Here is a 23,566-nt window from a genome sequence, read left to right on the forward strand (position 1 = left end):
ATCTGCATTGGTAGTGGAGTTGGGGAGGGATGGGACAAATATGTATTTTTGGTGTAGTTGTGAGGGAGGAGACGGGGGCAACTCTGCAGTTTCTACGCAGAGCTAGCAGCCCTTTAAAAACGGCATCAGTGCCTGTGCAGAAACAGTTGACGTCGTTCACGGAGTTGCCAAGCCTGCCCCCACCACATGGTTGTGGAGGGGGAAGGGGGTGGTGGGCAGCGACCGCCCAGCATATGATAATGAGCCACCGGGCTCAAGATTGTGGCGGCATAGCGGTGCGCGGCCTGTGTGTACCGGCTGCCATTTTTTATGCCTGCTGCCACTCCCAGCTGCAGGACTAAAAGATTGAGCCCAGTGTGTGTGGGAGAAAAAGAGAGAGGGGGACAGAGTGAGAGAGAGAGGGGGCAGAGAGAGAGAGAGAGAGAGGGGGTGGGACAGAGAGAGAGAGCAGTGCGGGGGGGGGGGGGTGGGAGAGAGAGGGCGGGTGACAGAGAGAGAGGAGAACAGGGGAGAGATGGGGCAGAGAGATATAGAGAGGGGGAGAGAGCGAGACTGTCTGTGGGACAGTGAGAAGGGGACAGAGAGGGGGCAGAGAGAGGGATTGAGCAGAGAGAGAGGGGGAGAGAGAGTGTGTGTGGGAGAGAGAGAGGGGGGCAGAGAGAGGGGGCAGCGAGAAAGAAGGAAAGAGAGGGGTGAAGAGAGAGAGAGTATCAGATAAAGAGGGGGAACAGCGAGAGAGAGGGGGCAGAGAGGTAGAGAGGGGAGAGAGGGACAGAAAGAGGGAGGGGGCAAAGAGAGAGGGGGGAGAGAGTATGTGTGGGACAGAGGGGGGCAAACAGAGGGGCAGAGAGGGAGAGGGGGCAAAGAGAGAGAGGGCAGAGAAAGAGAGAGAGGGGTGCAGAGAGAGATAGAGTGTGTGGGAGAGAAGGAGAAAGGGGACAAAGAGGGAGAGAGAGGGTGGCAGAAAGAGAGAGGGGAGATAGAGTGAGAGGGGCAGAGAGAGAGGGGGCAGAGAACATGAGGGACAGAGAGAGATAGAGAAGGGGAGAGAGAGAGTATGTCTGGGGGAGAGAAAGAAGGAGCAGAGAGGGGGGCAGAGAGAGAGAGGGGGCAAAGAGAGAGAGAGGGCAGAGAAAGAGAGAGAGAGAGAGGGGGCAGAAAGAGATATGATAGAATTCTTCATCAAGATGGAGAGTGACGTAGTTGATTCTGAGACTAGGGTCCTGAATTTTAATAAAGGAAACTACTAAGCTATGAGGCGCGAGTTGGCTATGATGGACTGGGAAACATTACTTAAAGGGATGACGGTGGATAGGCAATGGCAAACATTCATAGAACGCATGGATGAACTGCAACAATTGTGTATTCCTGTCTGGCGCAAAAGTAAAACGGGAAAGGTAGCCAAACCAAGGCTTACATGGGAAATTAGAGATAGCATTAGATCCAAGGAAGAGGCCAGAGGATTGGGAGCAGTTTAGAATTCAGCAAAGGAGGACCAAGGGATTGATTAAGAAGGGGAAAATAGAGTACGAGAATAAGCTTGCGGGGAATATAAAAACTGACTGTAAAAGTTTCTATAGGTATGTGAAGAGAAAAAGAGAGTTAAAAACAAATGTATGTCCCTTACAGTCAGAAACAGGGGAATTTATGATGGGGAACAAAGAAGTGGCTGACCAACTAAATGAATACTTTGATTCTGTCTTCACAAAGGAGGACACAAATATCATACCAGATATGTTGGGGAACACAGGGTTTAGTGAGAGGGAGGAACTGAAAGAAATCAGTATTAGTAGAGAAATGGTGTTGGGAAAATTGATGGGATTGAAGGCCGATAAATCCCCAGGGCCTGATAGTCTGCATCCCAGAATACTTAAGGAAGTGGCCCGAGAAATAGTGGAAGCATTGATGGTCATCTTCCAAAATTCTATAGACTCTGGAACAATTCCTGCAGATTGGAGGCTAGCTAATGTAACCCCACTACTTAAAAAGGGAGATAGAGAGAAAACAGGGAATTATAGACTAGTCAGCCTGACGTCAGTAGTGGGGAAAATTCTGGAGTCCATTATAAAAGATTTTATAGCAGAGCACTTGGAGAACAGTGGTAGAACTGGACAGAGTCAGCATGGATTTACGAAAAGGAAATCATGCTTGACAAATCTACGAGAATTCTTCAAGGATGTAACCAGTAGAGTTGATGGGCGTTGGGGGAGGGTGGGGGGGGCGGCAGTGGATGTGGTTTACTTGGACTTTTAGAAGGCTTTCGACAAAGTCCCACATAAGAGATTAGCATGTAAAATTGAAGTGCATGGGATTGGGGATAGTGTATTGCGATGGATAGAAAATTGGTTGGCAGACAGGAAACAAAGAGTAGGAATAAACGGGTCTTTTTCCGAATGGCAGGCAGTGACTAGTGGGGTACCGCAGGGATCAGTGCTGTTCACAATATATATTAATGATTTAGATGAGGGAACTAAATGTAATATCTCCAAATTTGCAGATGGAACAAAAGTGGGTGGGAGGGTGAGTTGTGAGAAGGATGCAGAGAGGCTTCAGGGTGATTTGGAGAAGTTAAGTGAGTGGGCTAATGCATGGCAGATGCAGTATAATGTGGATAAATGTGAGGTTATCCACTTTGGTAGCAAAAACAGGAAGGCAGATTATTATCTGAATGGCTATAAACTGAGAGAGGGGAATATGCAACGAGACCTGGGTGTTCTTGTACACCAGTCGCTGAAGGTAAGCATGCAGGTGCAACAGGCGGTAAAAAGGCAAATGGTATGTTGGCCTTCATAGTGAGAGGATTTGAGTGCAGGAGCAGAGATGTCTTGCTGCAATTATACAGGGCCTTGGTGAGGCCACCACACCTGGAATATTGTGTGCAGTTTTGGTCTCCTTATCTGAGGAAGGATGTTCTTGCTATAAAGGGAGTGCAGCGAAGGTTTACCAGACTGATTCCTGGGATGGCGGGACTGACGTATGAGGAGAGATTGAGTCAGTTAGGATTATATTCGCTGGAGTTCAGAGAGTGAGGGGGGATCTCTTATAAACCTATAAAATTCTAACAGGACTTGACAGGGTAGATGCAGGAAGGATGTTCCCGATGGTGGGGGAGTCCAGAACCAGGGGTCATAGTCTAATGATACGGGGTAAACCTTTCAGGACTGAGATGAGGAGAGATTTCTTCACCCAGAGAGTGGTGAACCTGTGGAATTCACTACCACAGAAAGCAGTTGAGGCCAAAACATTGTATATTTTCAAGAAGGAGTTAGATCTAGCTCTTGGGGCGAAAGGGATCAAAGGTTATGGGGAGAGGTTACTGAGAATAGGTTACTGAGTTGGATGATCAGCCATGATCATAATGAATGGTGGAGCAGGTTCAAAGGGCCGAATGGCCTACACCTGTTCCTATTTTCTATGTTTCTATAGAGTGTGTGGGAGAGAGGGAGACAGAGAGAGAGGGGACAGAGGGAGAGCGGGGACAAAGAGAGAGAGAGAGACGGTGGCAGAAAGAGAAGGGGGATAAAGAGGGCAGAGAGAGAGGGGGGGGGCAGAGAGAGAGGGGGGCAGAGAGTGAGAGGGGCAGAGAGGGAGGTGGCAGAGATAGAGAGAAGCAGAGAGAGATAGAGGGTGAAAGAGAGGTGGAACAGAGAGAGAGAGGGGGCAAAGAGAGAGCAGGGCAATTGAGCGAGAGAGATGGAGGAACAGAGACAGAAAGGTGGAATGGGGTGGACAAAGAGAGATGGGGGACGGAGAGAGCGGAGACAATGGGGGGAACACAAAGGGGAGGAAAGAACACAGAGAGGGAGGAGCGACACAAAGAGTGTGGGCAGAACGACACAGAGGGGGAGAACGACACAGAGAGGGGTGAACGACACAGATGGGGGGAACGACAGAGGGGGGGACAACACAGATGGGGGGAGAACGACACAGAGAGGGGATTAATGACGCAGAAAGGGGATGGAACGACATGGGGCGGGGAATGACACAGAGAGGGGGGACAACACAGACAACGTGGAGAAAGAGAGAGGAGAGGGAACAATCAAGATCACTCCTGATAGATGGACATCTGTCCGGAATACTCCGTATCATTACAAGAAGCGTGCGGGCAGACATTGACTACTTGTGCAAGCAACAAAAATGCCAGGTATCTCACTCAATCAGTGTCCAACATAGTGATGAGAAAGTAAGTCAATCAATTAGTCTTCTGATTTAAAGCTTCTTCACAAAAATGCACATTTGTTGTTGTTTTAATTAATAATAATCAACATTTTAATGCCTTTATATTTCCAAAATTGTCTCACCGGCCCCTATGTAAGACAAAAATTGTAATGTGCCCCCCCCCCCCCCACTCCCACACAAAAAGGTTGGACACTCCTGCTCCAAGCTTTAACCTTGTGTTTTAAAATAACCTAGCAGCTAGGTTATTTTAAAACACAAGTTTAAAGGCTTGTGTTATGTAAACACATTTTAAAATGGCAAAACTCACGATTTCTATGCACTGGCATGCATTATTTTCACTTGGGACATAAGCTCAATGGCATGTTGAAAGTTGCTGGATTGTTACTTCTTTATAAATGTCGCAGTTCCACTGCTATCCATTTGGAATCACATTGTTCCAGAAATTGTATTGAGGGGAAAACAGGCAAGAAAATCCAAGGGATCTTCAGGAGTCAGCCCTGTAAGTTCCTCATGAATACAAGAGTACGTGTAATAGGGCTGAGTGATATTGGCAAAAATAGGATGCTGCTGACCCATATACAACAGTTTGTAACTACAATGCAACAGATAGCTTTAATAAACCTTAATCTATGATGAACTATCTACGATTCCTTAACAAAATTCATGTTGCATTTGCATTTTTAAAAACTGTCAGGGAAGACATAGTAAAAATTTATTATGTATCAATGACTATGTTAGAAATAGTCATTAACTGATTTTGTTTTGCTGCCAATTGGATTAACCGACAAGTTTCACAAGTATGTCAAAGATCAGTAACTGAAATGTGTATCATTTACTATCCAGTTTGAGGGCCGATAACCTGAGTGGGCAATGTCATTTGAAAGTTGTCTGTTCCCTATAATTAAATTACATTAAAAGTGCATCTTTGCTAACAGGGAAGAGATTTGGCTTGGACATAAATATTTTAGTCTGGAGTACAATCTCACAGATAGTGACTAAACATCTTGTAACTGAATAATACATGTAGTAACCACTGCTCAATTTTTTGCAGAAAAGCTTTTAGTTAATATTTATCTTGTCAGAGCTGAATCGGAATTGACAGTGATAGACTGAGATATAGACATAAGTGAATTTAAAAGAATCGCTTTATTAGAGGAACTGAAGTGTGCCCTTTATTTGTAATTGTGTTTATCTAATTTTGTCACTAGCTTTGGTGAGCAAATGACATTTTGTCCATGAGAGATTCTGTTGTTTCTGTATTTTAGAATCCAAGACCTAGTTTAACAGCCTGCCAAGATGAATAAACTAGTCTTGGGTACCTACCATTAATCACTCTGTCCTTTCCTGTCCCACTCTGCTTTTCTGTTTTACATGACTCTTCTGAAGTACTATATGCTCCATCCTATAAAATTCTCCTGCTTGGAGATCACTGCCCTTTTGTTAGCTGCCCTGTCTTCCGACATATATTACAAGCAAATGGGGAAGATGCACAAACATTGACCATCACTGGTTAAATTGTCTTGTGCCAACAGCAGTGTGAGAAGTGGTCCGTCTTCCTATTGCTGATTTTTCTACTGCCTCAGCTCAATAACAATAACAATCCTCCCCTTGAGTTTTATGGTTTATTGGATGAATTTGTGGTCCTAACACAGTGTGAATCCACAGAGTATGATAAGGTCCATGTACCACCCTGTGACATAGTGTAGCTAGCTCTATTCTGTCAACAAAAGTAATTCACATTGGCATTGGATACTATTTTGCTTGCCAGCTAGCTAACAGTTTTGCTACTCACCATTGTTGTTTGTAAACTTATTTATAGGGAGAAATGTGTTTCAAATTGGACTGTGTTTTGATGGCATTAGATTAGTTATACACTTTATATGCAGATTAATTGCCCCCATGTCTGTGTCTGAGTCAGTAATTTTGTCAAATGTCTGCGGTGAAAAAAGTTGGTACCTATTCCTGGCTTCATTGGAAATGTAATCTTGTGTTGTGATGTTAATACTGTCTTTGCCAGTATTGCTCTGTACTAATTATAGAATGTATTTCGTTTTAAAGTAAGTGTACACGGGCTTATACTCTTGGCTCTTTTTGAGTTCCAACTTATTGGAAACTCTTTTTTAGTTTTCCAGGTTTGCATATATGGGGTGCAATTAACATGGGCATTTCAACTTATTATAGGTCTCAACAAAGCAGTACAAGTACCTTTTAATTTTGTTTAAAAAAGGCATCGTTTCTCAGCGCAGTTTTATATAACGTCTTGTTTTAGAAACACGCAATGTTAAAACCTCACTGACAGGCGAGGCGTGGCCAGCTATTCGGAGGAGCCGGAAATGTTCAGTGGGGTCTTCAAGCTGGCACGTTGTCCGGGAGGAATCAATCCCAGCCCGAGGAGCATCGAGCCGGAGGCCGGGGGGAGAGTCAATCCCAGCCCGAGGAGCATCGAGCCGGAGGCCGGGGGGAGAGTCAATCCCAGCCCGAGGAGCATCGAGCCGGAGGCCGGGGGGAGAGTCAATCCCAGCCCGAGGAGCATCGAGCCGGAGGCCGGGGGGAGAGTCAATCCCAGTCCGAGGAGCATCGAACCAGTTTGTACTCAATCGCTCGAGACGGGTGCGTGGGGAAGAAGGGGGCTCGAGGTGGGTGGGGGAAGAAGGGGGGGCTCGAGACGGGGGTGGGGGGGGGCTCGAGACGGGGGTGGGGGGGGGTTCGAGACGGGGGTGAGGGGTGCTCGAGACGGGGGAAAGGGGCCTCGCGGGGGGAGCTGGAGACTGGGAGCGGGGGGGGGTGGGGGGTGGTGTCTCGAGACGGGGTGGAGGGGGGCTCGAGAAGGGGGGGCTCGAGATGGGCGGAAAGGGGGGGCTCGAGACTGGGGGGAGGGGAGGCCTGAGATGGGGGTGAAGGGCTTGAGACTGGTGGAGGGGGAGCTCGAGACGGGGGCAGGGGAGGTTCGAGACGGGGGGTGTTGGGGGGGAAAGGGGGGGGGCTCGAGACTGGGGGAAGGGGGCGCACGAGACTGGGGAGGGGGGCTCGAGATGGCGGGGAAGGGGGTCTTAGACTGGTGGAGGGGGGGCTCGAGAAGAGGGAAGTGGGGGGGGATTCGAGACGGGGGTGGTGGGGGGTACGTGGGCCTGAGACGGGGGGCTGGAGGGGAGAGGGCGCTTGAGATGGGCGGTGGAGGGATTGGGGGCTCGAGACGGTGGGACAGGTAGGGAGAGGTGGCTCGAGCTGGGGGGGGGGGGGTGGGGTGAGAGTGGGCTCGTGACGGGGGAGGGGCATGAGAGATAAGGAGTGGGGGGAGAAGGGGTCATGATGAGGGGTTGGGGGAGGAGTGGGGGCTTGAGACAGTGGTGGATGGAAGGGGACAGCATGGGTGGGAGGGGGGGTTGCCAGGAAGTGGGGAGGGAAGCAATGGTGTAAAGATAAGCCCAGCAAGTATAGCCCAGTCAGTTTAACTTCAGTGGTGGGGAAACTTCTCAAGAAAAAATAATTTGGGGCAAAATTAATAGTCACAAGGACAAATGTGGGTTAATTAAGGAAAGCCAGCATGGATTTCTTAAGGGAAAATCATGTTTCTTTAACTTGCTGGAGTTTTTTGAGGAGGTAACAGAGGGTTGATGAGGACAATGCTGTTGATGTTTTTATGGACATTCAAAAGGCATTTGATACAGTGCCATACAACAGAATTGTGAGCAAACCTATAACTCGTGGAGAAAAAGGGACGGTAGCAACATTGATATGGAATTGGCTGAGTGACAGGAAACAAAGAGTAGTGGTTAATGGATGTTTTTGGAGCTAGAGGAAGGTTTGTAGTGGAGTTTCCCAGGGGTCAGTGTTGGGACCCTTTCTTTTCCTGATGTATATTACTAATCTAGACATTGATGTACAGGGCACAATTTCAAAGTTTGCAGATGATACAAACTTGGGAGCGTTGTGAACTGTGAGGAGGATAGTGTTGAACTCCAAAAGGACATAGACAAGTTGGTGGAATGGGCAGACAGGTGGCAGATGAAGTTCAATGCAGAGAAATGTGAAGTGATTCATTTTGGTAGGAAGAACATGGAGAGAGTATAAAATAAAAGAGGGTACAGGAGCAGAGGGACCTGGGTGTATATATGTATATACAACCTGGCAGGGCAGGTTGAGAGAGTGGTTAATAAAGCATACAGTATCCTAGGCTTTATTAATAGGGGCATAGAGTACAAGAGCAAGGAAGTTGTATTGAACTTGTGTACGACAGCTGCAGTATTGCATCCAGTTCTGGGCGCTGCACTTTAGGAAAGACTTGAAGGCATTGGAGAGAGTACAGAAAAGATTCACAAGAATGGTTCCAGGGATGACTAACTTCAGTTATGAAGGTAGATTGGAGAATCTCTTTAAGGTTTTAGTTTAGGCAGGCATCAAGATCGGCATAGGCTTGGAGGGCCGAATGGCCTGTTCCTGTGCTGTTACTGTTCTTTGTTCTTTGTAATTCAGGACTGTTTTCCTTGGAGAGGGGAAGGCTGTGAGGTGATTTGGTAGAGGTATTCAAAATCATGAGGGGTCTGGACAGAGTAGATAGAGAGAAACTGTTCCCACTTATGAAAGGATCGAGAACAAGAGGGCACAGATTTAAAGTATTTGGTAACAGAAGCAAAAGTGACAGGAGGAAAAACCTTTTCACGCCACGTAGTTAAGGTCTAGATTGTGCTGTCTGAGAGCGTGGTGGAGGCAGGTTCAATTAAAGCATTCAAAAGGAATTAGACAGTTATACGAAAAGGAGAAATGTGCAAATGTGGAGAAGGCAGGGGAATGGAACTGAGGGAATTGCTCTTTCAGAGAATCAGTGCAGACACGATGGGCTGAATGGCCTCCTGCACTGTAATGATTCTGTGATTCTGTGGGACGAGTTGGGGGGGTGTGCGGCGGGGGGAAGCAGGGGGCTCAGGACAGTGGAGGGGGTGCGGGTGGGGGAGAAGGCTGGGGGTGGGGGGAAGATGGGAGGGGAGAGGGGCTCGAGCACTCTACTGACTGACTTTGTTGCCTTACAGGCCCGTACGGTGCACTGATTAACATCGCCAGAAGAGATGGAATACATGACAGAACCTGCTGTAAGCACCCAGGGACATATGTAAGTACATTAAGTTATAGTATGGACTGTTAAAAATTATTTAAAGTCTGTGTAATAACAATGCACAGGGTCTACCTGTAAGGACGTATTGTTATGACCAAGGCAGGAGTAATGCACTGTTAATTCAGTCCCACTATTCCACATGTCAAGCATATTAGTAAAGTTTCCCACCTACAGGATAATCACCAAATCAAACACTTGAGGAATTTACAGGAAGGAGTGATGAGGATAGTGCAGTGGATGTGGTCTACATGGATTTTAGTAAGGCATTTGACAAGGTCCCACTTGGTAGACTGGTCAGTAAAATGAAAGTCCATGGGATACAGGGGAATGTGACAGGTTGGGTCCAAAATTGGCTCAGGGACAGGAGACAAAGGGAAGTAGTCAACAGATGTTTTTATGAATGGAAAGCTGTTTACAGTGGCGTTCCACAGGGCTCAGTGTTGGGTCCCTTGCTGTTTGTGATATATATTAATGATTTGGACTTAAATGTGGGAGGCATGATTGGGAAATTTGCTAATGAGGTAAAAATTGGCTGTGTAGTTGATAGTGAAGAGGATAGCCGTAGACTGCAGAAAGATATCCATGGTTTGGTTGAGTGGGCGGAAAAGTAGCAAATGGAATTCAATCCAGATAAGTGTGAGTATTGCATTTGGGGGTAGCAAATAAAGTGAGGGAAATACACAATAAACGGGAGGATATTTTGAGAGGGGTAGAAGAAGTGAGAGACCTTGGAGTGCATGTCCACAGGTCCCTGAAGGTGGCAGGGCAAGTAGATAGTTATGAAGAAGGCATATGGAATGCTTTCCTTTATTGGTGGAGGTATAGAATTCAAAAGCAGGGATGTAATGCTGAAACTTTATAAAATGCTGGTTAGGCCACAGTTGGAGTATTGCGTACAGTTCTGGTCACCACTTTACAGAAAGGACATAATTACTCTGGAGAGAGTACAGAGGAGATTTACAAGAATGTTGCCAGGGCTCAAAGGTTGCAGATTGGATAGGCTAGGGTTGTTTTCCTTAGAACAGAGGAGGCTGAGGGGTGACTTAATAGAGGTGTACAAAATTATGAGGGGCCTAGATAGAGTAGATGGGAAGGACCTAGCGGAGAGATCAATTACCGGGGGCACAGATTTAAGGTGATTGGTAGAAGGATTACAGGGGACATGAGGATAAACTTTTTCATCCTGAGGGTGATGGGTGTATGGAATTCACTGCCAGGAACGGATGGTGCAGGGAGAGATCCTCAATTCTTTTAAAAGGTACCTGGACATGCACCTGAAGTGCTGTAACTGGCAAGGCTATGGACCAGGTGCTGGAAGGTGAGATTAGATTGGGCAGCTAGTTTTTTCAGCCGGCACGGACACGATGGGTTGAATGGCTTCCTTCTGTGTCGTAATTCTTCTATGGTTCTCAGGTTCTCTATTTGTCCCCCAGAATAAAACACAGCAAACCAGGTTTCTTTAAAATAATATTTATTAGAAAAGAAATAAGAAGTCTGAACCACTAATGAGATATATCTATATATGAAAGATTCCTTAATTCCTTAACTCTCATACGTGCACACACACATTCAAAAAGAAACCGGTTAACCAGGGAAAAAGGATTTTTTGGTTTACGGCTCTGTCTTCGGAATAATAACAACTGTGGAGTTTATCACGCTCTCGTAGGCTGTTTTCAGTACGGTGAGGTGTCCCAAAGTCGAATAGTTGGATGCCACGCGAAGTCTTTCCCAGCGAGGTTAATGAGCAGTCTGTGTTGGGTAGGCATTCACAGCAATTTAACTGCAACAAGTGTCACATAGGTCTTCCTATGTGAATGCACGAAGCATTCGGAATAAAATAAATGAGTTAACAGCGCAAATAGAGACGAATGGGTATGATTTAGTGGTGTTTACTGAGACGTGGTTACAGAGAAACCAGGTTTGGGCACTCAGTACTTCGGAAGGATAGGCAGGAAGGAAAAGGAGGTGGCGTAGCTTTGTTAGTAAAGGAAGAGATCTGTGCTGTAGTGAGAAATGATATAGGCACTGGAGATCAAGATGTAGAATCAGTCTGGGTAGAAATAAAAAATAGCAATGGAAAGAAGTCCCTGGTGGGATTAATCTATAGGTCTCCAAACAGTAGTTCCGCACTGGGGCACAGTATAAACCAGGAAATACTGGGGGCTTGTAAGAAAGGTAAGGCAATAATCATGGGTAATTTTAATATGCATATAGACTGGTTTAATCAAATTGGCAAGGGTAACCTCGAGGGAGAGTTCATCGACTGTATTAGAGATTGTTTTTTTGGAGCGATATGTTGTGGAACCAACTAAGGGAGCAGGCCATTCTAGATTTGGTATTGCGTAATGAGATGGGATTAATTAATGATCTCATAGTTAAGGATCCTCTAGGGAAGAGTGATCAGAGCATGCTAGAATTTCAAATTCAGTTTGAGGGTGAGAAACTGGAGTCCCACACTAGCGTTCTGGAGATAAACAAAGGTAATTGCATAGGCATAAGGACAGATTTGGTCCTAATGGACTGGGCAGGAAGACCAAAAGGAGGACAGTTGATGAGCAGTGGCAGATGTTTAAGGTGATATTCAATTCCTCTCAACAAAAATATATTCCAGAGAGGAAGAAAGATGGTAAGAGGGGGAAAAAAACATCCATGGCTGAGCAAGGAAGTTAAGAATAACATAAAGGCAAAAACTAAGGCATACCATATTGCAAAGGCCAGTGGCAGGCTGGAAGATTGGGAAACTTTTAAAGATCAACAAAGGGTTACTAAAAAAGTATTAAAAAGAGTACAGATAAATTATGGAGGAAAACTGGCGCAAAATATAAAAACAGATAGCAAAAGCTTCTATAAGTATATAAAAGGGAAGTAGCTAAAGTGAATGTTTGTCCGTTGGAGGATGAGACTGGGGAGTTAATAGAAGGGAACACCGAAATGGCAGAGATACTAAATCAGTATTTTGCCTCCGTTTTCACGGTGGAGGACACTAGTACCATCCCAATAGTACCAGGTAATGCAGAGGTTATAGAAAGGGAGGAACTTAGAACAATCATCGTCACCTAGGGAAAAGTACTGAGCAAACTATTGGGGTTGAAGGCAGACAAGCCCCCAGGCCTGATGGCCTACATTCTAGGGTCTTAAAGGAAGTGGCAGCAGAGATAGTGGATCCATTGGTTATAATATTCCAAAATTCCCTGGATGCGGAAAAGGTTCCAGTGGATTGGAAATATAACACCCTTATTCAAAAGGGAGGGGTCGAAGACAGAATCAATTTGGCTAGAGCTAAGGAACAAAAAAGGTGCAGTTTAATTGTTTGGCATTGTCTGTAGGCCACCAGCTAGTGGGAAGGACGTGGAGCAACAAATTTGCAAGGGAATTATAGAGAGGTGCAAAACTTATAGGGTAGTTATAATGGAGGACTTTTTTTGGATAATATAATTATCCAAACATAGACCGGGATAGTAGTAGGGTAAAGGGTAGTGAGGGGCAAGAGTTCCTAGAGTGTGTTCAGGAACATTTTCTGCAGTATGTTGCTAGTCCAATGAGAAAAGAGGCACTGCCAGACCTGGTTCTTGGGAATGAGTTGGGCCAAGTGGATCAAGCATCAGTAGGAGGGCACTTCGGGGACAGTGATCATTGTATCGTAAGGTTTAGGCTGTCTATGGAAAAGGACAAAGAGCAATCCAGAGTAGGAATAATTAACTGGGGAAGGCCAACTTCAATGGGGTAAGAATGGAGCTGGGGTGAATAAATTAGAGTCAAAGGTTGGCAGGAAAACCAATAGCTGAACAATGGGCTACCTTCAAAGAAGAAAGAGTTCGGGCACAGTCAAGGTATGTTTGCTTGAAGGGGAAAGGTAGAGCAAATAAATCCAGAGCTCCCCGGATGACAAAAGAGGTCGAGATTAAGGTAAAGAAAAAAATGTGTGTCAATGACAGATGCCAGGTAGAAAATACTATGGTGAACCAGGCTGAATATAGAAGGTCCAGAGGGGAAGTGAAAAAACAAATATGAGAAGCAAAGAGAGAGCATGAAAAGAGACTGGCAGCTAGCATTAAAAGAAATCCCAAGGTTTTCTATAGATATATAAAGAGTAAAAGGAGGAGTAGGGCCTGTTCGGGACATAAAGGGGATTTACACATGGAGGTAGAGGGCATAGCTGAGCTATTAAATGAATACTTTGCATCATTCTTTACCAAGGAAGAAGATGGAACCCAGGCAATGGTGAAAGAGTAGGCAATTCAGACACTAGAAGGGTTTAAAATTGATAGATGATGTATTAGTTAGGCTGTCTGTACTTAAAGTGGATAAAGCACCAGGAATGGATGGGATGCATCCAAGGATAATGAGGGAAGTGAGGGTGGAAATCACAGAGGCACTGGCCATAGTTTTTCAGTCTTCCTTCGACTTGGGGTGGTGCCAGAGGACTGGAGAATTGCAAACGTTACGCCCTTGTAAACTTAAGCCCAGAAACTACAGGCCAGTCAGTTTAACTTTGGTGATGGGGAAACTTCTCGAAAAAGTCACTCGGGACAAAATTAATAGTCACATGGACAAATGCGGGTTAATTAAGGAAAGCCAGCATGGATTTAAGGGAAAATCATGTTTAACTAACTTGCTGGAGTTTTTTGAGGAGTTAACAGAGGGTTGATGAGGGCAATGCTGTTGATGTGGTGTACATGGACTTTCAAAAGGTATTTGATAGTGCCGCAGAACATACTGTGAGCAAACCAATAGCTCATGGAGAAAAGGGGACAGTAGCAACATGGATGTGGAATTTAGCTGAGTGACAGGAAACAAAGAGTAGTGGTTAATGGATGTTTTTCGGGCTGGAGGAAGGTTTGTAGTGGAGTTCCCCAGGGTCAGTGTTGTGACCCTTGCTTACCTGATATATATTAATGACCTAGACATTGATGTACAGAGCACAATTTCAAAGTTTGCAGATGATACGAAACTTGGAAGCATTGTGAACTGTGAGGAGGATAGTGTCGAACTTCAAAAGGACATAGGCAAATTGGGCAGACAGGTGGCAGATGAAGTTCAATGCAGAGAAATATGAAGTGGTTCATTTTAGTAGGAAGAACATGGAGAGACAGTATAAAATAAAAGGTACAATTCTAAAGGGGGTGCAGGAGCAAAGGGACCTGGGTGTATATATGCATAAGTCATTAAAGATGGCAGGCAGGTTGAGAGGGTGGTTAATAAAGCATACAGTATCTTGGGCTTTATTAATAGGGGGATAGCGAACAAGAGCAAGGAAGTATTACTTAAACAGAATAACTGCAGAATTGCGAGTCCAGAACTAGGGGGCACTGTTTTAAAATTAGGGGTTGCTCTTTTAGGATAGAGATGAGGAGAAATTTTTTCTGAGGGTTGTGTGACTTTGGAATTATCTGCCCCAGAAGGTGGTGAAGGCAGGGTCATTGAATATCTTTAAGGTGAGTTAGATAGATTCTTGTTAGGCAAGGAAATCAGAGATTATTGGGGGTAGTTGGATGTGTGGAATTCGCGACAGAAACAGATCAGCCATGATCTTATTGAATAGTGAAGCAGGCTCGAGGGGCCGAATGGTCTAGCTCTGCTCCTAATTCGTATTGTCATAAGTTATGTTGAACTTGTATAAGGCACTAGTTCGGCCTTAGATGGAGTATTGTGTCCAATTCTGGGCACCACTCTTTCGGAAGGTTGTCAAGGCCTTGGAGATGGTGCAGAGGTGGTTTACCAGGGATAAGGACTGCAGTTGTGTGGAGAGGCACGCCTAACTTTTGTGCTATAGTTAACCAAGAGATGAACCTCTGACCGCATAACTGTGCCATCACTTGGACTGTCTATTTCTACCTCTAACATCGCCCAACCCTGCCCCTACCTCATCTCATCTGCTGCTGAAATTCTCATCCGTGCTTTTGTTACCTCTAGACTTGACTACTCCAACACACTCCTGGCCGACCTCCCACATTTCTTTCCACCAAAAACTTCAGGTCATCCAAACCCTGCTGCTGTGTCCTTACTCACACCAAGTCCTGTTTACCCATCACCCCATGATTGCTGATCTACCTTGGTTCAGATTCAAGCAGTGTCTCGATTTTAAAATTCGCACCCTCATTTTCAAATCCCTCCATTGCCTTGCACCTCCCTATCGCTGTAATCTTCTCCAGCCTCGCAACCCTCCAAGATAGCTGCACTCGTCTAATTCTGGCCTCTTGAGCATCACTGCTTTTATTTACTCTACCATTGATGGCCATGCCTGCAGCTGAGGTCAGTGATTATCAGCTTTAATAACAGGAAGTGACTTTTAAAAAAAAAAAATTGTCAAGAACACTATCTTAAGAGCTGCAATGCTTTTACTCAAATGCCAATAAGTATGAAAAAACAAGACAGACACATTTCAACAACACTTTAAATGTTTTTATAAAATGTTAATATTTTCTCAAGTACCAAGTTAATAAAGTTTTATAAAATGAAATAAGCCAACTAATTACCATCAAAATGGGTTTGATCTATCCAGGTTGGGTACTGCACGAGTCCTTAATGAGCTGCATGCCGAGCTGCAGGTTGCAGACCCCTGGCCTCGGCCAGAAGCTCTGGAATTCCTCCTAAAGCTCTCTGCCTCTTGTCTCTTTGCTGCATTAAGATGCTCCTTAAAACCTACCACCTTGATCAAGCTTTTGGTCATCTGTCCTAATACTGCATTATGTGGCTTGGTGTCAAACTTTGGTTTAACCCTCCTGTGAAACGCCTTGGAATGTTTTATTACATTAAAGGTGCTATATAAATACAAGTTATTGTTGATGAGATTGGCAAGGCTGTGATTGTTGCCCATTGTGTCAGCTGTGGCTCAGTTGATAGCACTCTCCTGAGTCACAAAATTCCAGGTTCAAGTCCGATTCCAGGACTTAAGCATTAGAATCAAGGCTGACATTCGAGTGCAGTACTGAGGGAGTGCTGTGCTGTCGGAGGGGCAGTCTTTTAGATGAGACATTAAACCTAGGTCCCATCTGCCCTCTAAGTGGATACAAAAGGTCCCATGGTATTATTCGAAGAAGGGCAGGGGAGTTATCTCCATTGGCCTGGCCAGTATTTGTCCCTCAATCAACATCACAAAAACAGATTATTTCGTCCTTAATACATTGCTCTTTGTGGGAGCTTGCTGTGCACAAATTGGCTACCGCATTTCCTACATTTACAACTGTAAAGTGCATTGAGATGTCCAGTGGTCATGAAAACTGCTATGTAAATGCAATACTGTCTTTTTTTTCTTTTTAAAGCAGATGCGGTTAAGGGGAGACCTAATAGAGGTATTCAAAGTTGAGGGGTTTTGATGGGCGAAGTAGGGAGAGACTGTTCCCTCCGGCAATTGGATTGACAACCAGAAGTCATGGATTTAAAATAAATGGCAAAACGAGAGGGGAATACGCTTCCCTAGAAGGTGGTGGAATCTGTTTTGATAGGAGCTTTTGAAAGGCAATTGTAGATGTATTTGTAGGGAACTAATTTGTTGTGTTATGAGGAAAAAGTTGGGGTGTGGGACTAAATAGAACAGCTCTTTCAAAGAGCTGACACAGGCTTGACAGGCTGCATATCCCCCTTCTGTGCTGTGACATGCTATGAAAATAATTACACTTCCGCATGCAGGGCACTGGCACTGCTTGTCCAATTATGTGCACCAGTCTGTTAGACATTCATTTTTTTTTAGGCTGCGTTTGCTGACAATTTAGCCATTAGGTGGCGCAGTACTTGCACATGCGCAAATGTAGGCTCTTCAACTGGAACGTCTGTGACGTTCAGGCAGCTGCCAGGATTAGAGATGGCGCTGCTCAGTTTATCACAGGAAATGCTTATGGCTAGATCGTTCTAACAAACTAACCTTACATTAAGTTGGATGAAAGCCCAGTTATATGCTATGTAGTTACAGGATACTAACTAATCCTCAGATCCATTTAATATTCCAGTAATCCTATTAAATACAAAGGAATTTTATGGTTGAATTTCCATTGAAAGATAGTGAATTGTCACCCTGATAGAAAATCAGGCAGAGTATAAAATGGTCTGCCAATTCGTTATTGTGATTCGTTTATATGACTGACCAGGACTGATTTCACCTGAATACAGCTACTAGCTCCCGCCCCACTGGTCGCTCTCACCCCCTCGGCAATTCGCTTTCTCCCCCACCTCCCCACTGGCTGCTTCGCCACCCCCCCCCCCCCCCCCCCACTCCCCTGGCCGATTGTTCCCTGCTCGCACCACCCTGTTCACCGGCCGTTCACTCCCGGAGGGAAGCAGCGCGGCCTAGAGCTAGCGGCTGGCGAGGGCACGGGGAAGTGCGAAGCGAGCAGCCAGAGAGTGGGGTGACATGAAGCGAGGAACAATCGGCCAGGGGAGTGGAACGGGGCAGCGAGGTCTGGAGCGAGCAGCTGAAAGGGAAGCAGCATTGAGCCCTGGAGTGAGTTGCTGAGGGGGGAGAGCAGCTAGTTGGACCGGGAGTGAGTGACGGGGATCGAGCTCCAGCTTCAAAGTCTCCCATTCAGCTGCTTCCTCCAGCCAAGTGGGGGCCTGGATGCCCGATGATGCTTTATTGCGCATGCGCGAAGATGGACCAGGCGCGGATACATCATCCCGCGTACACGCCACTTGGTCCTGGCAAGATGTAGCTGCGCATGTGCGCAGCTTGGCGCACTCTGACATCAGCGGGCCGCTGCGTTGTCAGGAATCACTTTGTTATTTTTATTCGTTCGTGGGATGTGGGCATTGCTGGCTAGACCACCATTTACTTTCCCATCCCTAATTGCCCTTGAACTGAGTGGCTTGCTAGGCCATTTCAGAGGGCATTTAAAAGTCAACTACATTGCTGAGGGTCTGGAGTCATACGTAGGCCAGACCAGGTAAGGACAGCAGATTACCTTCCCTAAAGGACATTAGTGAACCAGATGGGTTTTTACAACAATCGACATAGGTTACATGGTCACCACTAGACTAGTTTTTCAATTCCAGATTTATCCACCGTGGTGGGATTCAAACCCATGTCCTCAGAGCATATGCCTGGGGCTCTGGGTTACTGGTCTAGTAACATTACCACTATGCCACCACCTCCCCTTGCAGGAACTGACCAAGGACAGTTGGTCTCCAGTGATTGGACTGTCCTTCAGGTCTGATCCGTGAGTTGCACTTGAGTTGTAGAGGGGCTCGAACATGTGTGCCAATTATTTGTATGTCCCCACAATACAGTGACACCACCTAGTTTAGATATTGGATTACTGAGTATAAACTCTGTTCCATTGTTCCATTTCTTGGTTCTGATTTGAAGTGAGTGGCTGAGAAGAGGGAAGTGGTGTGGCCTAAAGCTTGCGGCTGGAGGGGTGGGGGGAGATACGGGGAGTGAGCGGCCAGAGAGCGGCATGGCTGGGGTGTGGGGGTGATGGGGGGTGTGGGTGGGCTGGAAGTGAGGAGTGGGGATCAGTTGGTTGAGGGGAGTGGGGGGGAGCAAGCAGCTGGAGAACGGGGTAGTGGCGAGGTGCGGGGAACAATCCTCAGAGGGGAGTGGGGCAGGAGCAGTGGCAAGGTCTGGAGCTAGTGGCCAGGGGTGGCGGAGGTGGAGAAAGCGTTGAGGCCTGGAGCGAGTTACTGAGGGGGTGGGGGGGGGGGAGCGGCCAGTGGGGCAGGAGCGAGTAATTGAGTTGGGGCAAGCGAGTGGCGGGGAACGGTTTCCCACACATGCGGCAATTAGTCCTGGCAAGGGCTGAGACGGTAGGCTGCGCATGCGCAGTATCTCTGAGAGCGGGAGACCATTTGCGCATGTGTGCAGCTTGGAACGCTCTGTTGACGTCGGGCCGTTGCATTGTCAGGAGTCACTTTGTTACTGGAATGGTACGAGCAATGAAGGACTTCAGGAATGCCGAGTGTCCAGAGAAGCTGGGGTTGTTCTCCTTGGAGCAGAGAACATTAAGAGGAGGAGAGTTGTTCAAAATCATGATTGGTTTTGACAGAGTAAATGAGGAGAAACTGTTTCCAGTGGCAGAAGGGTTGGTAACCAGAGGACATAGATTTTATGGTGATTGGCCAAAGAACTAGAGGCGACATGAGGAAATGTTTTTACACAGTGAATTGCCACCTGGAATCCACTATCTGAAAGAGTATTAGAAGTAGATTCAATAGTTGCATTCCAAAGAGATTTGGATAAATACTTGAAGGAAAAAACTATTTCAGGGTTATGGAGAAGGGTTGGGACAAATTGGATAGCTCTATCAAAGATCTGGCACAGGAACAAAGGGCTGAATGGCTGGCTCCTGTGCTGTAACTTTCCATGATTTTATGAAGTCATATGGCAGTGAATTTCTCCAGGGATTTGGTGGAAGAGTTCTAGAATCCCTGGAACAATGGCATAAATGGCATTAGGTTTTTTCCAGAGTGTCCATGGCTCTTAAGTTACAGCAGACAATCTGGAGAACCATTCTGGAAATCCAACACCACGAGCGCTTTTTTTAATTTGACCTCCAGGCTATCCCTACCAGGTGGTTTGTCCTAAGCCTCAGAATTTCCTAGCAATAGTATGATAGAGAACTGCCTTCATTGTTTTATATTCTGACTTAATCCTAACCTCCAGTATTAGCTATGCCGTTTTACACCTTAAAATATCCAACTGGAGTAGGTTAGGTATAATTTTCTACCTCCTGTAGGATCACTTTCTATTGTTGAGAGTATTAAGAATGTTATTAACAAAAGGTTAGAAGTGGATATAATGCAATAATATATAAACTGTTGGAGTTTGCTCAAACCATCTGAGCCCTTCGAGTTAATTGTATTGTCTCCATTCTCCTAACTATTCACATCCTTAGGTTTAAAAAAAAAGTGCTTTACAGAGGTGGTAAATGAAGATGGTTTGGGAGCTACAGATAACTATTCTCACAAGATTCAGATGATATCATTTGGTTACATTGCAGAATACAGGAAAATATACTGTCATTCAATTTCTTGTTAGTAGGCTAGATTTTCAGACCGTTCAAAAGTAAACTTTTACATATTTGGTAAATTGAGAGTAATCTCTCGGATGTATTCAAATTCAGTTGTTTTCCTTCCATTCTCAGCCTGTGCTGCCAGTGTGGTATTCCTATCTCTCCAAATCCTGCAAATATGTGCGTTGCCTGCTTGCGGACGCAAGTTGACATCACAGAAGGAATCCCAAAACAAGTAAATGTTCATTTCTGCAAGCAATGTGAAAGGTAATGATTGCAGACTAGAATTAATTTGTGCTTTTTTGTTATTTAAAGATAAGCATACTTGCGTGTTGATGGCATGGGAAGGCACAAGTTTTCACTATCTTAAAAGTTGTGTTGGTTTGCTAAGGAAAATGAGGTGTTTCCCTGAAACCGATATTTCGTAGTGAATAGTTGAGAGTAATTGCTTGCCTGTTAGTTGTTTGTAGTCCTGGCTGAAAGTAAACTTGTCTAATTTTTTTTTTGTAGGGAATATTTACTTGTTATAAAAATGCCCTATTCTGTTTTGAAAAAGTCGCCGTATGAATGTTTGGAGAGATGATGGTTTGGTATGGAAATTAATGAAACATTTCAGAATCAATAGTTCTTAAAAATGTTGGTCAATTTAATTCAACCTGCCCGCAGATCAGAGTTTAGAAAGATACTAATATTACATTTATCACATTTTTTTCCTACTTTGTATTGTTGAGTGCCAGAAATGCTGGATTGCTTGTTATTATTTCAGAGGCCTGAATAAACAGTTTGTTTCTTTTTGTCAGCACCGTGGCATTGTTTAAGGATTAAATTGGTGGGATAGGCTTTGGAAACGTGCTGAAAAGATTTGTCAAATCCTTGGCTTTTCTAAGGCTTTTAAATTTTATACTATCAATTGTGAATTGCTTTAAAATTGTGCAAAGACAGTACATTTCCTCTGATTCAGATATTCATGTACAAACCTTTACAGAATAAGTGAAACGATTTGGAGGTATAATCTGCTAGATGAAAACAGTTATTTAGACACATAATTTTCAGAGTTATATAATTTCCTGTGTACTCAGGATAATTATGATTACGTATATAAAAAATGGTTTTGTTTATGCAAAAAAATCTTTCACCATTGTTAGAAACTAAATTTTCTTTCTTCATTCTTTATAGTCTGTAATTATTTTTGTATTAAATGGAAACTAAGTTACCATGTTTATCTGCGATTTCCATTAAACCACTTGAATAGTACAGGACTCTAGCTACATGCTACACTTTGCAAACCAATTGATGACAACACTCCAACAGTAACACTGCTGTGGGCTACAAAATATACCATGTAAACAGTTGTTCTTAGGCCTATGTTCATTGACTTGTTCAGTGAGCCATCTGCTATCATAAATAGTTGTGACCTCTTTCCAACCATCCTGTTCTGCTCCACATTCTGTATCTCAGGTGATGTCAAATTTTGTCATGAAGGTAAGGCTGCTTTTAATATGCCAGTCTGAGGTATGAGGGATCTGACTTTTTAAATTGTTCTTCTTGTAGTGGCTTCTTACCTGCAAAGTTATGTGGAGTTGAGTTAAAAGTCAATTATGAAAAGTGACATGAAAAAAACGCTGGGTTGGACTTTTGTAATGCATCCTTAGTTAAAAATCAAAAACAAAATTGTATTGAACATGTTAAATAATCTTTTTTTTTGCTAGAGCAAGCTTGAGTCTTTTGCCATTAATAGTGTCTATTTGTTTTAAGTCATCTATGTGTCTGATACATGTAGAAATCCGTTGCCATACTTGCAGGTGCCCAAACTTAGCTATGCAAGGTACCCACTCTAGGAAGAGGACTCACTCGCCCAACTCCAATCTGTCAGGTGCGGAAGGAAGACTTGGGGATTAGAGTAGGAACAGTGATACTTGTAGAATTCAACTAGCTAAAACCATATAGTTTACCAGCACATGGTACTGGTAACTTGCTACTGTTCGTCTGTTTAGAACCTATCTATCCACTGGTTTACAAGATTTTCTGGAGCTGAGTTGGATGAATCCCAGCCCCTATTGTTAGATCTATTAAATAATGGCTAGACGATTGCCTGGATGAATTAACTCAGATGTTGGCTTTTGGTTTTGTTCCGCAGATATCTTCAGCCTCCAGGGACCTGGATACAATGTGCATTGGAATCAAGAGAACTTTTAACTTTGTGTCTTAAAAAACTAAAGTCCCCTTTGACCAAAGTTAGTAGACAGTATCATCTGACAAAATGAATGTTTCATTTTTGTTTTTTTTTTAGGGATGATATTTGTTTCATGGCTTAAAGTTGTTGTTATATATTTTCCACTGGATAAAAATAGGCATGGAGTTCAAGCCTGTCTATCAAAATTCTTTGATGATGTTTGAATATTTTCCGTAGTTGTACATGGATACTAGCAGTCTCTTCTCATTTTAGCTTAAGTAATTATTACGCTATCAGCATTGCTAATTTGCCAGTGATCTGGAATTCTATTTTCTCAACCACTATTGTCTGTAGTTTAAAAATATCCTTGTCTTTTCAGCATACCCTGAAGTATTTATACTTCATATATTTAAAATCCAACCGTCTTTAATCTGTAAATTTCTAATGCTGAGCTTTACAAAGTAGAACTGGGAAATGTCAGAATTTTTTTTTTAAAGAAGAATGTATCGGTATTTTGATTTTTGAATGTTTGAATTTAAACTGTGAGCACTGACAAACTCCAAGGAAGTTGTCCAGTAGGGCATCAACATCTATACAGTGATTCTTTATAGGTGCCAATTGTTCTGCTGAGTTTTCTTCATTAGCATCATCAGCTTGTATTTATATAATGCCTTTAATGTAGTAAAACATCCCAAGGTACTTCATGAGCATTATCAAACAAAATTTGACACCAAGCCACATGAGATATTGGGACAAGTGACCAAAAGGTAAGTTTAAGGAGTGCCTTAAAGGAGGGAAGCAAAGAACAGAGATGGAGTAGTTTAGGGAGGGTAATCCAGAGCTTAGGTCCTTGGCAACTGAAGGCACGGCCACCAATGTTGGAGCGATTAAAATCTCATGTTCAAGAAACCAAAATTGAAGGAGCATAAATATCGCAGAGGGTTTTGGGTTGGAGGAGATTTCTGCTCATCCAGTACTGAATATCAGGAAAGCAGTGTGAAAATATAGCGATTGTGGAGGGGTTGAGGGAAGTGGTGGTAAGGTAGAGCTGGGTATTGGTGGTGTATATGTGAAAACTGATGCTGTTTTTTTTGGGTGATGTTGCTGAGGGGCAGCATGTAGATAGAGTCATAGAGTTTTATAGCACAGAAACAAGCCCTT

General features: G+C 44.4%; 1 protein-coding gene across 2 annotated transcripts in view; it reads left to right on the forward strand.

Moving 5' to 3' along the window:
* The first annotated feature begins 6,521 nt into the window (after positions 1-6,521).
* nmd3 (NMD3 ribosome export adaptor) overlaps positions 6,522-23,566 on the forward strand; it is a 64,431-nt gene continuing 47,386 nt past the window's right edge. Inside the window, exons 1-4 of one of the 2 annotated variants that reach the window (XM_068042179.1) lie at positions 6,522-6,815; positions 9,207-9,286; positions 20,365-20,499; positions 22,370-22,466. In XM_068042179.1, the coding sequence (XP_067898280.1) occupies positions 9,243-9,286; positions 20,365-20,499; positions 22,370-22,466 (276 nt within the window). In that variant the 5' untranslated portion in view covers positions 6,522-6,815; positions 9,207-9,242. The remainder of the gene's footprint in view (positions 6,816-9,206; positions 9,287-20,364; positions 20,500-22,369; positions 22,467-23,566) is intronic. The other variant, XM_068042178.1, reaches the window with a different exon arrangement.

Source organism: Heterodontus francisci, chromosome 11, assembly GCF_036365525.1.
Source record: "Heterodontus francisci isolate sHetFra1 chromosome 11, sHetFra1.hap1, whole genome shotgun sequence".
Classification (NCBI taxonomy): domain Eukaryota; kingdom Metazoa; phylum Chordata; class Chondrichthyes; order Heterodontiformes; family Heterodontidae; genus Heterodontus; species Heterodontus francisci.